Below are 14,751 nucleotides of genomic sequence, written 5' to 3' on the forward strand. Positions count from 1 at the left end.
AAGTTTTGGGACAAAATCCTTCATTAAAAGTTTTTAAGGAAGGGAAGATGCATCGGAGAAGAAGGAAGGTTTTTGTGTGGATTCTTTGATTTTATGAAGGTTTCTGCACGGATAAACTGCTAAGTTGTGTGCTACGTTGTGGTTGTCTTGCCCCAAAAAGAGCTGCAATGAGCAGAGGTCTGGACTGGCCCTTTATGAGGAGCAGTTCCACAAGCTGAGACTTTTGAGCTTGAAAAGGGAGGATTTAGGCTCAAAAGGACAGAAACTTGCAGAACTCCAGGTGCCCTGGGTGGGTGGGGGTGGACTGCTCCTCTCCTCATGAAGGACCTGGGGGGTCTCAGAGGGAGACAGCACTGCAAAAACCACGAGGGGAGCCTGTTTGTGGTCTGATTCAGCCTTTAACCTCTTGCCCACCGCCCCTTGCAGATCCGTATGCCATCGTTTCCTTCCTCCACCAAAGCCAGAAGACGGTGGTGGTGAAGAACACCCTGAACCCCACCTGGGACCAGACGCTCATCTTCTACGAGATTGAGATCTTCGGGGACCCCCAGAAGGTGTCCGAGTCCCCTCCCAACATCGTGGTGGAAATATACGACCACGACACCTACGTAAGTGCACTGGCATGAGCTGAGCCTTCGTGGTATGAGTGTGCTGGGGTAAACGGGAGAAATGCCCAGCACCATTCCTGCCCTCCGGGGTGCAGAGCTGTAGCATCTCTGGCTGGCTCAGGCACCAACCTGGACTCTTGGATGATAAAAATCCAGCGAGTGGCTGTGCCAATGATGCCCGTGGTGCCCTGCTGTAGTTTCCAAGGCTGCAGGGATGTGCTGTGTTGCACAGCAGCCCCGTTAGCCATGGTTCCTTGTGGAAAAAAAAGCTTGGGACAGGATTGAAAGCAGTTGTGGGAACAGGAGGACCATGCACTGTTTGCCCAGCAGCCCACAGGATCCAAAGTGCCTTGTAGTGATGGCATTTTGGAGATAACCCCAAATGCCACAAGGGCAGGAAGGCTTTCAGACCCCGTGTAAGAGCAGTGCATGAATGCACGGCACCGCCAACACCTCGGGAACATCTCGGTGCATCTCCCCTCTCCTCTTTTCCCTCCACGTGGGCTCTCGGGGTGGAGGTGGTGTCGTGCCCTGCAAAGAGAGCCCTGACCTCACTGCTGACCCCAAGGTCCTGCTTCAATTCCTGTAGCTGCTGTGCTGGGACCTAAGTTATCACGCTTTTTGTCACTCCTGGGAAAGCTGGAAGCTCCTCGGGGTGGCAGCTGGAGGTCCAGCTGGGGGCTGCAAATGGGCTCGTTGGGAGCTGCTGGTCCTGCTCCTGGGGCCAGCAGCTGGACTCGATGATCTTTGGGGTCCCTTCCAGCTCGGGGTGCTCTGCCATTGTATTCTGTCATTCTGTGTCGCTCTCAGAGCTCCTGCTCTGAAATTGTGCCATAGCAGAGAAATCTCACCTCCCGTTTAAGCCAAAATGTGCAAAAAGAGCGTGTTTCTGGCCCTAGCAGTAGGAAGGAAGGAGCTGGAAAACCTGGGTCTGTACGGGCATCTGAAATCCTCTTTGGGTGGATGGGTTCCTCGTGGGTCAGAGCCGTGTTTGGTGTCTGAGGGGAGCTCCCTGTCCCTCTGCTGCCTTGCAGGGTGCGGACGAGTTCATGGGGCGCTGCGTGTGCAAGCCCAGCCTGCAGCGCTCGCCACGGCTCTCCTGGCACCCGGTCAGCAAGGGCAGCAGGAGCGTCGGGGAGCTGCTGGCATCCTTCGAGCTGATTCAGAGGGAGAAGGTGAGCTCCCTGTCCTGCTCTGACTGCAGTTTTGGCTTCTTCCCTCTGTGTCTCAGCACTTTCCCAGCCTTCGCTCGGTGCTGTTACCCCCGCTGGGCTCAGCGCCTCTCCGGGTGCCCCTCCGCAGCTTCCAGAGCACTGGGAAGAGGCTTGGTGCTGGATCCAAGCCTTGGGGTGCTGGTTTGGGAGGTGCTGCGTCCATCCAGCCAGCCTGGCCAGGCTCACTTTGCTCCGAGCCTTGGCACCTCTGCGCCGCGGGAGGAGCCCAGAGCATCCAGCCCCAGCTCGCTGCCCTTTGCTCGGAGCAGAGTTAATTTCCGGAGGGGATTTACGAGAGCTGCGGTGGGCGGTTGCTGCTGCAGCAAGCTGCCCAGCTCTGCTGGCTGCTCACCTAACGAGCCGCAGGGGATGAAGGCTGCACCGCGGAGCCAGCCCGGGCTGGAGAGGCTGCTCTTCGTGCCCCGTGCGCTCTCGTTCCCTTTCCACCTTCTTCATCCCTTGCTTTTCCACTGGCTGCAGCCCAGCTCTGCCTCCGTGCCAAGGGAAGTGGATGGGAGCCTCCATCTGCCCCTCCTGCTTCCCCTTCCCGGCCCCCAGGTGCTAATTGGGAACGGGGTCCTGCAGATCCCTCCTCTCTCCCTGCCATGTGGGTCCCAGCGCTGCTCCTGCACGCTGCTGCTGCTGCCGGGGATGTGCTGGGGCTACTGGGGGGACCAGGGATGTGCCCACATGGGGATGCTGACATCGGCCATACACCAATTCTGGCTGCATGGAGCTGGGCAGGTTGGCAGCCACCGGTGGAATACGGGAGCTGATGTCCAGGGGAGGTGGTGAGGGGATGCTGTGTGCCACCGGGGAGGTTTCTGCTGCCAGGACAGGGCTGAATCATCTGCACGCTGCCTCTGCTGCCTCCTCACCCCATGCAGACACTGCAGGACTGGGTGGGAGAGGTTTTGGTTCTGTGCAAGGACCTCGCTTGATCCCAGCCGAAGGCAGCCTGGTGGAGGCAGAGCCCAGCTCCAAAACGTTTCTCATCTCCAGGAGTGCAAACGACAATTGTGTGTTTTTCTTCTCCACAGCCGGCTGTCCATCACATCCCTGGCTTCGAGGTAATGCCTCCCTCCTGCTTGTAACTCCTCAGCCCTTCACCTCCAACTGTCCCCTGCGCTCCCCTGCCCCAAAGAGCTGCTGGGTCTCAGCAGACGTATTCCTGCCCTGAGAAAATTCAGCATTTCCATTGCAAAGAGCTGTGCTTCCCAGCACGCTTCCTACCCAAAAGCCCAGCGAAGGCATTAACTGATGCTGGCCTTTTGAAGGTTTTAAGTCACCTCCACTGATTTCTTACACTGAGCCAGGGGAGGCAGAGATTTGGACAGCATCCTTTTCCCATTTGGCTATCAGCTGCATTTTAAAAGTCCTAAAAGCGTATGGTTTTGAGCTGTTCTAACTCGACTTTCTGTCTCTTCTCCAAACAGAACGAGCTCTCCTCCAGTCTGGATGAGGTGAGTCTGGAAGATTTTTTTTATCTCCACGTCTTGGAAATTGTTACAATCCACAGGGCAGGCACTTTTCAGATGGGTCAAAGTCATTGCATCAGGATTTTAGTAACGAGTGGTGACCAGCAGGACGGGTGGATGGCTCTGCCTGTAACTCAAAAAGGGCTCCCGAGGCAGGGCACGTTGGGTGATATTTAATTAACCTTTGTGGGGTGTGTGTGCATGAGGTCTGCTGATGTTCCACCTGGCCAAACAAAGCATGTGAAAGCCCAAATGCTGCGCTGACCTCTCACTGGACCTCAGCTGGAATCCCACCCTGAAAAGCTTGCAACTTTTTGGGGGGAATTCACCATGAATTGTGGCATGTGCTGGTGCGTTCCGTGTGCTCTACACGAAATACAGACAAAGCTGTACACCCTGCAGAGCCCATCGCTGGCTGAACCGAGCACTGCCAGGGTGGGCTGGCGTCTTGGAAAGCCCAAGGCAGGGAGCTGAACGAGGGCACCACGCTCTGAGTGCTGTGGTGGCCCTAGGAGCCAGGTAACCCCCAAATCTGATGCGATGAGGAATCTGGGGCATGGAAAGAGCTTGGCCACCCTCTGAAGGATTGGATGGCATGAACACATCTTTGAAAAATCAGTTTCTTCCACCCAAAGTGGAAGTTTCTTCCATCAGCCATTCCTGGTGGTGCGGGAGGGCTCGTCTTCGTGTTCCACGTGTGCTGAGGTGGCTGAGCTCGTGTAAACGTAACCATCTCTCTGCTCTTTCTCCTCCATTTCTTGCCACTGCCATTTCTGGACTGGGCACTCCACAGCTCTGCACCCCCGCCTTGTTCTACGAGGGGCTCCTTCAATGGGTACCTTTTATGCTCGGACACTCGGCTCCCCTCTGTTCCTTTGCCTCTGCCCAGAAAGCAAATCCAGACGCAGCCTGGCCTCACCCCCTGCCCTGCAGGAGCCCCCTCCAAACCAGGTCCCTGAGGTTGCATCCCAAAGAGCAATGCCAAGAGCCCCTGGGGGCAGCCAGGCTCATGCACACCTCAAATTTGGGTTCATGGCTGGATGGCCTGGCTGGCACCAGACCTTCTCCTGCCTTTCTGTTTGGTGGAAGCGGGAGCAGCCCTTTTAGGACGTATCCCCTCAACGCACTGGGATTTAGCTTTAACCTTGAATTGCTCAAACAGGGAGAAGTTGCCAGTCATTGTTTCAACTGGGCTGAGCCACGTGGATTTTCGCTCACCTCTCTTCTATCACCGCGTGAAAGGCAGGGTTGGGCGAGGTGGCCTCCAGAGCTCCCTTCCACTCTGATTCCCCCCAACTTGGCCCCACTCAAAGAAATTCAGCTTCCAGCTGCCCCCACGGGCCTTTGCATGGATGTCTTGTCCCTCTTGCTGTGTCTGGGAGTTGCTTGTTCCCCACCATCACCCTGAATCCTCCAAGGTGCCTCCCTGTGCCTGCCCATCCCCAGGATTCTTCCCCTTTTCTGTCCCAGCTGGTGAAACCTCTGATGCTCCAGCAGCGATCTGGGAGAGGCACAGCCCCAACTGGAGGCATCGCAGTGCTGGGAGCCAGCCGGGTGCTGTTGCTGGCAAAGCTGCTGGTGGACCCTGCTGGTAGGGCAAGCAGGAGCTCTTTCCCCAAGGCTTTCCCCTTTTCCCTTACGGATCTGCCAGAGGACAGGAAAAATGAAATAATCTTTAGTCCAATGGCTATGAGGAAACGCAACACATGGCATTTGTGCCCGTGGAAATTTAGAGGGGAAAAGTACTCCCTTTTGGGGAACAGACATCATATTTTGAGCCTTCCTCAGGGCTTGGAGATGGGCTGACTTCTCCAGCTGTGTCTCCGGTGAGCCTCTAAAATGCAACCGAAGCACAATTAAAGATAGAAACAATTTTATTATTTTTTTTTTCACCAAGCAAGGACAGACTGAGGCTTGTCCTGTTTCAGCCCCTGCTTGGGCACCTTGATGTGCTCTACGTGCAGTGTGTGACAAATGAACCTGGGGACAGCTCTCCAAGGGCCGTGCCATCCATCCTGCCACCCCAAGCCTGACCCAGTACACAAAATTCAATTCAGCAGCCAGCAGCAGCTGCCACTGCAAAGTAGAGCTTAACATCTGGTACATCCAGCATGCCACCGTGGAAAACCCCTTTGTAGTGCAGTCATCTGCACATGCACATAAACCCCAACCAGTCCCATACTTGAAATGCATACACGCTTAATTTAATGCAATAATGCTTCAGCCTGAAAAGGATGCCGCTCTCCTAAATTGGTTCCAACTGCCCTTGGTTGAGGGATGCATTTTTAGAGGTTTTGCTTTCATTCCTGCCTTTTCGGTGAGTCTGAACTCAAAGGTCCAGGTCAAGAAGAACCCAAACCCTGGAAGGGCTCTGAGCCCATCCTCCGTCAGCAGCCAGGGAAATCTGGCTCCCTCCTTCCTCCTCTCTGAAGGCAAATTTTGGGTCCCTCACCTGCTGTCCGGACTTGGTCTCAATCCTCCTTCTGCCAGCACCTGAGCCCTGTCCTGGGGCTGGCATCGTTCTCTTATGGGATCTTAAATCTTATCACAAAAGTCCCCACAAAAACATACTTTTTAGTGCTGACTTGGGGTTACTCCTGCCATTAGTATCCCAGGAGTACTTTATATCCAACCACTTTCAGTATTAATTCAGAACTGCCCTATTGTAGGGACAGCTGATGGGCAACAAGTGGGCATTCCCCTGAACCTTTACATTTAGCAGAGCAGATGGACTGTTGGGGATTCGTAGGGTTAGTAATTAATTAGTTTAGCATCAGCCACGTAGCTCTGTAAACTGTGCTTTTAGCGAGTTGGTGGTATTCCTTTATTATTATAAAAACCAGATACATATTTTCTCAAATTCCTTAGAATCCAACAGCACCAGTGGGATCAGGGCCGCGCTCTGTTAGGATAAAAGGCAGCCCTAGCTCAGGAAAGCTTCCGATTCCCTCAAAAGAAGATACAAGGTGGGAACACAGACGCAGAAGAATAACATAAATTTATACATCGCACACAACACAGCAATAAAAATCCCATGCTTTCAGGCCTTGAGAGGTGGCAGAGGCGTTTTACTTTGAATAATAACCTCTGCTGGTTGGACTTCGTGGTCGTGAAGGTCTTTCCCAGCCCAAATTGAATGATTGTGTCGTGTGCCCCTTCTTGCAGCGGGGGTGATGCCAGCCTGCGTCCCATCGTGCTGTGCCCGTGGGGCTGTGCGCTCACTGCACGGAGCTAACTCCAACTCCACTAATTCTCCCCCTGCTGCTGCTTCATCCTCTCTCCATCCCTCCCCATAACCACCTCACCGTCAGCCTGGGCTGGGATAGATGTGCTTTCATCTCCTCCTCCCCCAGAGGAGACTGTGCCTCGTTTGGGGGCAGGAGATGCCTCTCAGTTCCCTTCAGTTCTCCCAAGCAAGAGGTGCTTGGTCTTTCCTGGGGTCAGATTAAAGGGATGCGATGGGGCTGGTGCCCCCCCCGACCCTATCACCCTTCCACCCCGCAGTCTGCAGACTCCGACCTGCCGTACCCGCCGCCCCAGCGGGAGCCCAACATCTACATGGTGCCCCAGGGCATCAAGCCGGTCCTGCAGCGCACGGCCATCGAGGTGAGTGGTGGGGAGCACACGGGGGTGAGACCCAAAAATGGGAGCTGAGAAGATCTGGTGGGCATAGGATCCAGCCAGCACCGTTTTTTTCTGCCTTCTCCTCGCAGCACCTGGAGGATTTGGCTCTCCCTCGCGGTGGGCCAACCTTTGGGTTTGCCTCCCTTTGCTGAGAAGCTGGGGGCAGACCCAGGGGGATGAGTTTGGCTCAGTCTTGTTAGAAATGGCTAAGTCTTCAAAATAGGATTCAATAAAAAAAATAAGATTTATTAAAAGAATAGAGGTAAGCAAACAGCTCTGGGTGCACCGGGAGTCTCTGCTCTACTGGGACGCACACCAGTTACATCAAGCACCTGATTTTTTTGCTCCTAGACTAATACATATTCATTACTAACACTTCACGAGTAATTAAAACATTCCTCACCAGCCATTCACAGGGACAGTCACACCTATAGCCGTGTTAAGTCAATCTCGAAGAAGACAGAAAAAAAAGGCTGTAACTGTTAGAAATAGAAGTCCGGGATAACAAAAGCAAACAGGTTCATAAATTTGAGGAGTATTTTCTGAAGGCTTGATAAATGGACTAGAATGAGGGGGAGACTGGGACGCACTGCCTCTGTGGTTCAAGAATTAAATTGCCAGTGCGGGGCCCAGAGGCAGACAGGACTGTTCTTTATGGACACGAATTGTTAAAACATTCCTAACAGCCTTGTCCTCCCGTCCCTCTCACCCTGCAGATCCTGGCCTGGGGGCTGAGGAACCTGAAGAGCTACCAGCTGGCCAGCGTCACCTCACCCAGCCTGCTGGTGGAGTGCGGCGGGCAGCTCGTGCAGTCCTGCGTCATCAAGAACGTCAAGAAGAACCCCAACTTCGACGTCTGCGTGCTCTTCATGGAGGTGGTGAGGACCTCGGCCCCACGGGGTCACCATCATCATCGGGAACGGACCTCTGAGGACCTATAAAACACCCCTGGGCTCGAGCTGATTCTGCCCTGCTCAGCCTCGCCTCCCTTTGGGCAGTTTTGGGGTGGGTGCTGTGCGTAGTGACGTGTTCCCCCCCGTCTCTTCCCGCAGCGTTTGCCCAGCGAGAGCCTGTACAGCCCCCCCATCATCATCAAAATCATCGACAACCGGCCCTTCGGCCGCAGGCCCGTGGTGGGGCAGTGCACCATCCGCTCGCTGGAGGACTTCTACTGCGACCCCTACCACGAGGAGGCCGACGGGCCCCAGGAGCACGCAGGTACCCGTGGTGCCAAGCCCACCACCAGCTGCCCCCCTCACCCTGCCCCAGGAGGAGCTGAGGGTGGCTGTGTGCGTGGGTTTTAGCTCAACACAGCTGTAAAAGGCCTGGGAGGTGCCGAGGAAGAGTCTGGCTCTTGGGTTTGTTGGTGGGTTGTGTCATGGCCAAGCCCCATGGACGTGAGCTTTGGGTATTGCGAGGGCTCTGGGCATGGCCGAGGCTGCTCCTGGAGCTTGATCTGGTTCTGGGTTTGGTTCTGGGGTCCGTAGCAGCTGGGTGTCCTGCTCATGCCCGTGCTGGCTCCGATTGCAGATGACGTGAGCCTCACACCCAGGGACGACGTCCTCATTGACATCGATGACAAAGAGCCCCTTCTTCCTGCCCAGGTATGGGAAACGTTGCCACATTTTCTTACTTTGCAAGCATTTTGACGTGGGGGGACTTGTCTGGGTGCAGGGCTGGGCAGAGATCAGTGCAAACGTGGGGTCATGGTTGGTCGTTGCCTTCTTTTCCCCAATGTTGCTCGTTGTTTGCAGCTCTGGTTTCTTGGCAGAGGGCTGTGGTGGGTACTGGGGCTGCTGGATGGCAACTGGATGTGCTTGAGCTGAGCTGATGAAGGAGAAACGTGTTGCTGCTGTTGCAGAAAGCAAATTTGGGCATGCCGTGAGTCTGGGGGCTGCAGGACACCCACCTCCCTCTGCCTGCAGCTGTGCCCTGCAGGTTGGCCTTGTAGGTCGTGCCACCGGGGCTGCTGTTGCTCCTTCCTAAAGTGTTCCTGGCAATATCTGGCCACACTGGTGGCACTGGTGCTGCTGGTGCTTCGCATTTTCTCATGCAGCTGTGGCCTTTTTGAGGCAGAGACATCTCAGGGCCAGCGTGTGCCTTGATGCACAGAGCCAGTGGGGACCCGACAGAGGGTCTGGAAACCCTGGCCCGACTGCACAAGTGTCACTGGGAGGGCAAAGCAGCTCCAGAGAGAAAATACAGCTGAAGGCCTAATTGCCTTTCCGTGTCCTTGCCGTTGGTGGATTTGTCTTGACTGTTTACAGTTGTGCTTCATCTTTGTATCAGCAAAGTAACTGGAGCATGTCTGCAAAAATCACGGCGAAACGAGGCTTGGAACGGGAACCTGCGCTGCTACAAATAAAAAAGCAACACCTTTTCTAGCCCAGTGCAGAAAGCACTTGACAGAAAAGCGAGGGCATCACCGAACAGCACGGGCAGGAGGGCTGGGACATGGCGCATGGCTTTACCCCTGGTTTGCTGGGTGATGCCGGGCAAAAGATGCTGCTTTGTGGCACGAGGAGGTGATGTGGAGAGGGCACTGGTGGTGCTGGCAGGGTTTCAGGAGGCTGCTTGCCCTCAGCTGTGCCCTGGGCTGGTGGCAGCAGGGGGAAGTTGGTGGCATTTGTGGCACGGGACCTGGTGCTGCAGGTGGGGTGATGATGGTCGGTGTGGTAGCTGCAGCTCTGGAGAGCTGTGATGACATCAGTTCTGATTTTTTAATAGCAAAATGTACCCGGATTTCATTTTAGATGGATGATTTTTTTCCTGGTGTGTTCTGAAATCTATCGTTTACCTTTTATTTTCTCTCCTCTGAGGGAGCCGGGGCTGCTCAGCCTGCAAAGACACCTGCACAGTCCCAAGAGAGAATTGTGATTCCCTCTGGGAACCTCTGTTTTTGCCCCAAAGATCCTTTATGAGCTTGGGTGGGCACAGCGGGGGCTGCAGAGGGTGCTGACCCCCCTGCATCCAGCTGGGGACCCCCATACCAGGTCCCTCCCTTGGCCAATTCTTGCAGCACGTTGCTGCTCTGCGGGTGGGGGGCTCCCACCTTGCACCATCCCCTCCTCTGCTGGTGTCCGGGTGGCACAGGGCAGCACCCCAGGGTGCCCCCACCCACAGCACAGTACCAGGGGTTCCCCTGGTCTGCCATGCCCACCAGCGCCCAGACTGCCCTGATCAGATCGCGTGGGTTTTTAACAAAAAGGCATCTCTTTTTCAATGATTTCATGGATTTTTCTTTTATTTGGAGGCTTTCCTCGCTTCATTTTATAGGGGGGAGAAATCAAGAATGGCTTTCGTGTTAATTTTGCTGCAGTTCATTCTCTTACAGTCTCCCCGGGAGACCCATCCGCTGTTTTCCTGTTTTCCCCAAATTTTGTTGCACCTGGAGGCGAGGGCAAGGAAGAAAGAAAAATGCAGGGCTCACGCTCTTCAATTTGCACACCAGAAATGGCACCATTTCAAGTTTCTTTTGGCTTCCATGGCTTTTATTGCAGTGAGCTTGGATAAGAAAATGAAAAAAAATCACCTTTACGGGGGGAACAACCCGAGGCATGGCCCTGGGGGTGCATCCCTGATGGGAAATTTGTGCGTTTTCTATCCACAATCATGGAAATCACCCTTTCCCTAGCTCTGATGTTCTTCCCCGAGACCTTAGGGTGCTGCTTGTCCTGGAGGAGACCCCCCCACACCATGAATCAACATTTCATCCTCAGCATAGCGGGCTCTCTGTCCTCTCCTTGCCTTGGAAATTAGGGGCACCGCTGTGTCTGCAGCAGGGTGGGACCCAGCACGGGGACCTGGTGTGCTCCGTGCCAGGTCTGCTGGGAGGAAACGAGGTTTCCTACCAATCTGGAGGCAAAAGGCATTTTTAGAAGGTGACAACCAGAAGGTGGGGTGCCCGTCAGGGCTGGTGGCTGTGCCCACATCTTCCTGCAGCGTTGGTCCCTCTCTGGGTGCTGCCAGAGCCACGGGCGAGGAGCGCAGCGGTGAGGTTGTGGGGTACAGGAGCAGGAGACAGCGGGTCCTCTGGGGGGCTCCCATGGCTTTTCCATGGGCTGGGTGTTCAATAAGGGCGTTCAGCCCTTCCTAGGTGACCCTGGGCACCCTCTGCTGCTTGCTGTGTGCTTCCCGGGCAGCTTTTGGCTGCGCAGAAATAAATCTGTCCGTAAGAAAACGCGGCACACCTCCACATCCCGGCATCCAGGCCTCTTCACTGCAGGTCTCCCGGTTTGCTCGCTGCTCCCACAGTTAGCAAAGGCATCCAGGAGGGCATTTCTGGGTGATGGGTGCAGGGGATGGAGGTGAAGGACCCTCTAGCCTCCGAGCACCCTGTGAGCAGGAGAGGGGCTGCGGTGGCTGAGCCGAGGTCCCTCAGCCGGGGCATGCAGAGCGAAGTGAGGTGAGCCCTTGCTCGTGCTTGACTTCCCTTTAACCAAAATAAATGACAGCACCGCATTATATCCTTATTATTTATTTTTTTAATTTCCAGCAAAGGTCAGAAATGTCTCCCTAGCAGTGTCCCCAGGCCTGGAGGCAGAGCCCTGTTCCCCCAGCACAGCAGCACCTCCCTGCCCAGCCTGCCCTTGCAGAGCCAGCAGTGCAATGCCCTCCTGCTCCTGTGTGTTAGCAGGAGATTTTCATTGTAATTCCAGCTGTGTGGGCTCAGGCAGGCGTTATTTTGGGACCCCTGCAGCTGCCTCATGCCCTGGGGCACTTCTGAGCCCACCAAAAGCATCTGAGCCTAGGCGCAGCCCTGGGGCAGGTCAGAGCGGAGGCAGGCAGAGGGAGGTGGCAATGCCAAAACGCTCTTTTTCAGCATTTTCAAAGTGCAAAACTTTGGCACTTCTTCACTGAAACAAACATTTCAGCAACAAAACACCCTGCCACGAATCCGATTGCTCCGGCTGACCCCAGATGGCTTCTCCTCTGTTTGTTTGTTTGTCTTTCAATCCTGCCCTTTGTTTGCAGGCAGGGGAGGAGGCGGCTCGTTCCTGGAAAGCCAGAGCAGAATTCCCACCATCTCCCTCCCCCAGCCTCCAAATCCTGGCCCTGGCTGCCGTCCCTCCCCGTGCCCACCCCTGCTGGTGTCGGAGGTTGGGTGAGCCACGTGCTGGTGGTCTGGCACCCCTGGGACTTCTCCTGGGGACGGTTCCTGGGACCCCTGCCCGTGGTCCTTTTAGCACTGTGACCTTGGCCACGGGAGCTGCCCGTGCATGTGTGCATGGGTGTGCTGCGTGGGGCTCCAGAGCCTCTCCCCATCCCTGCCAAGCCTGGCCCCGGTCCCTCCCCTGATGGATGAGGGGAACAAAGGATCACTTTGTTGTCCTCCTCCGAAAGAGAGCAAACAAACAGACACAAAACCCCTCCGTGCCGGGGCCGCCGTCCGCCTCCTCCAAGCGGGGCGGGCAGTTCAGCCTGAGGTCTGTCTAAAACACGGCTGTGCACACGTGAACTGGGAGGAACAACGCAAAGAAAAGCTCCCAGGACTCACAGAGAGGCAGTTTTTCTGCAACAAAAGTCTCCCAGGTTCTTCCTTTCGGGTTTGCCCCTCTGTGGGATGCGCACGCAGCTTGGTTGTGCAAGTGCTGAGCGTGCACACGCAGCTGGGGCTCCCTGCGTGCCTCTTGTCCTTGGTGCTCTTCTCCTGGGTCCCAAACCCTGAGGTCCACCTGCAAAGCTTTTTTCTTCTTGATAAAAGTCATGAAATTGTCATCACCTGCACCAGCCTCTGCCGGGCTCCCATTTTAATGGGAAGTGAGCCCAGAGAAATCTTTCCCCCGTGGAGCAGCTGTAAATTCAGCATCTTCTGCTTGACCCGAGCTCTGCTGGTCAAGATCAACGCCCAGCCCCAGCCCTGCCTCCAGGACGGGTCTCCAGCAGCCTTAGGTGCTCTGAAGGCTGCAGGCAGGGCTTGGGGCTCCCAAAATCACCTTGAAGGAAACTTGTTCAGCTTCAGGACGAGCTGCACCTGTGCTGGGCGTTTTGTTGGTACCAGACCTTGGTCCTGAGCTCCCCCAGCCCCGCTGCCCCCCTTTTGGCTCCAGGTGACCCCAGCCCTCGGTGTCCGCAGCAGGAGATGCTCTCCTGTCCCAGGACACATGGACAGCTTAGCTTTCCCTCGTGGCTTTTTTATATCATGTTTTTTTTTTTTTTTTTTGCTGCAGTTTCCAGCCTAAGAATGGGATAACCCCTTGCTTGCACCCACCCAAACCCTATCTCACTGGAGGAACATTAACGAATGCTGTAACCCAGACCCCGCTCTCCTCCTGGGGGTGCTCGGTCTGGGGAGGGGGAGGGAAGGTGGAACATGTTGGGTTCAATCCTTTAATTTCTCCTGAAATGTGCTTTTGCTGATGTTTGTTGACCATTGTTTCTCTAACCCCACTGACAACCAACCATTTTAATTTGTAGCTTGCGGAGGGTTTGACCAGCTCAGCACTAATTAACATGCCAGCTTCTCGGTCCGAACCTCATGTAGGTATTGCTTCGTTTCTAACTTAATTGCTCGATTAATTGTTTTAATGAACGGTACGTTTATATATGTATATATATTTAAAGATCTGCCAACAGGGGTGTTTCTTTCAGTGAAGGATCCCCCTGCTGTCCCAGAAACAGGGCAGATTCCCCTCCTTTTTCACCCCAAGGCAAGGAGGCTGGGTCGGCTGGATCAGCTGCCTCTTGCTCAGCCTCCTGGGGCTGGCAGGATCCTGCACGAGGTCGGGGTCTTTCCCTGCAGGAAGGCTTCAGCTTGTTGGTAGGGTCGGTCAGCAGCCCAGTCTTGGTCCATCAGGTGTGCAGGATGGTGCCCTCAAAGCACGGAGACGGGGCAAATAGGGACGAATTCCTCCTTGCACAGCTTCTCCTGCTCCCTTTATGTGCAATTCCCGAGCAAACCAGGCTCTGGGGATGTGAGAAGTGCAGCGAGGCTGCTTTGCCTTCTTAGAGCTGACAGCACAGGGGAGCAATTTTTTCCCAAGGGTGGAAAAAAAAGCTGAAAAGAGCAAAATCCAAGCTAGGAGAGCACTTGGGGTAAGAGTTGGGTTGCAGCTTCCCATGGCAACTCTACCTTTTGCATGCAGAAGCCCACCCAGGGGCACCTTGGTAGGTCTGGCACAGGGTTGGAGGCACGTTGACCGCTGGGCTGGCTCTCTGTATGGTAAAAATGGGTGCTTTGGTGGCCCCATGTGCGCCTCTCCTGCACCCTGGTCTCTCTCTGTGCCCTCCCTTTGTGGTGCAGAGGGTGGCAGTGCTGGATGCCGAGCCTGGAAACAAAAGGTCCATAAATAGCCTCCCCCCTCCCCGTTCATCAGCATTTTTAATTTACACGAATATGTTTTTATTTTACTTCAAATAAAAATTCGCAGGAGGAAAAAAAAAAAAAAAAGCTGCAAACCATTAATTTAAAATAAAAGCTACGGAATATTAGGCAGTAATAAGCCCCTTCTCCTGGCCTGCACCAGGACCCTCCAAGGCTGTGATTAAATGCAATAAAGCTCGTGTTGTAGTAGGGAGCAGCTGACGTTCCCGGGGGAGCCGCGCCACCAAGGCGTCCCGTGCGCCTTCCTTCCTGGCTCCTTCTCCTTTATGGCCGGGGATCTTCGCACGAAAGCAGCATCTTCTGTGGCTGCAGAACGAGGCATAGGGACTGCAGCTGCTTAAATGCTGGGAAAAAAAAAAAAAAAAGCTTTTATGGCCAAAATTTGCAGCCTGGTGTGGAGCGTGCGAGGGAGCTGACCGCGAGCGTGAACGCCCTGGAGCAGGGGCAGCGTGGTGGGATCGCATGGACCTGCTGCCCAGCCCCTCGCTGTGCTCCTCAGCAGC

General features: G+C 54.9%; 1 protein-coding gene across 11 annotated transcripts in view; it reads left to right on the forward strand.

Annotated features, from left to right (window-relative positions):
* DYSF (dysferlin) overlaps positions 1–14,751 on the forward strand; it is an 83,100-nt gene that overhangs the window by 28,135 nt on the left and 40,214 nt on the right. For 3 of the 11 annotated variants that reach the window (XM_084517597.1, XM_084517594.1, XM_084517599.1), the window contains 10 exons: positions 427–608; positions 1,643–1,783; positions 2,863–2,892; positions 3,259–3,285; positions 4,094–4,135; positions 6,805–6,906; positions 7,641–7,802; positions 7,977–8,142; positions 8,455–8,528; positions 13,342–13,404. In XM_084517597.1, coding sequence (XP_084373723.1) covers positions 427–608; positions 1,643–1,783; positions 2,863–2,892; positions 3,259–3,285; positions 4,094–4,135; positions 6,805–6,906; positions 7,641–7,802; positions 7,977–8,142; positions 8,455–8,528; positions 13,342–13,404 — 989 coding nt within the window. Of the gene's footprint in view, positions 1–426; positions 609–1,642; positions 1,784–2,862; positions 2,893–3,258; positions 3,286–3,954; positions 4,006–4,093; positions 4,136–6,804; positions 6,907–7,640; positions 7,803–7,976; positions 8,143–8,454; positions 8,529–13,341; positions 13,405–14,751 lie in introns of all 11 variants that reach the window. The other 8 variants (XM_084517595.1, XM_084517602.1, XM_084517596.1 and 5 more) reach the window with 4 other exon arrangements.

This window comes from Aythya ferina (genome assembly GCF_964211825.1).
Source record: "Aythya ferina genome assembly, chromosome: 4".
NCBI lineage: Eukaryota > Metazoa > Chordata > Aves > Anseriformes > Anatidae > Aythya > Aythya ferina.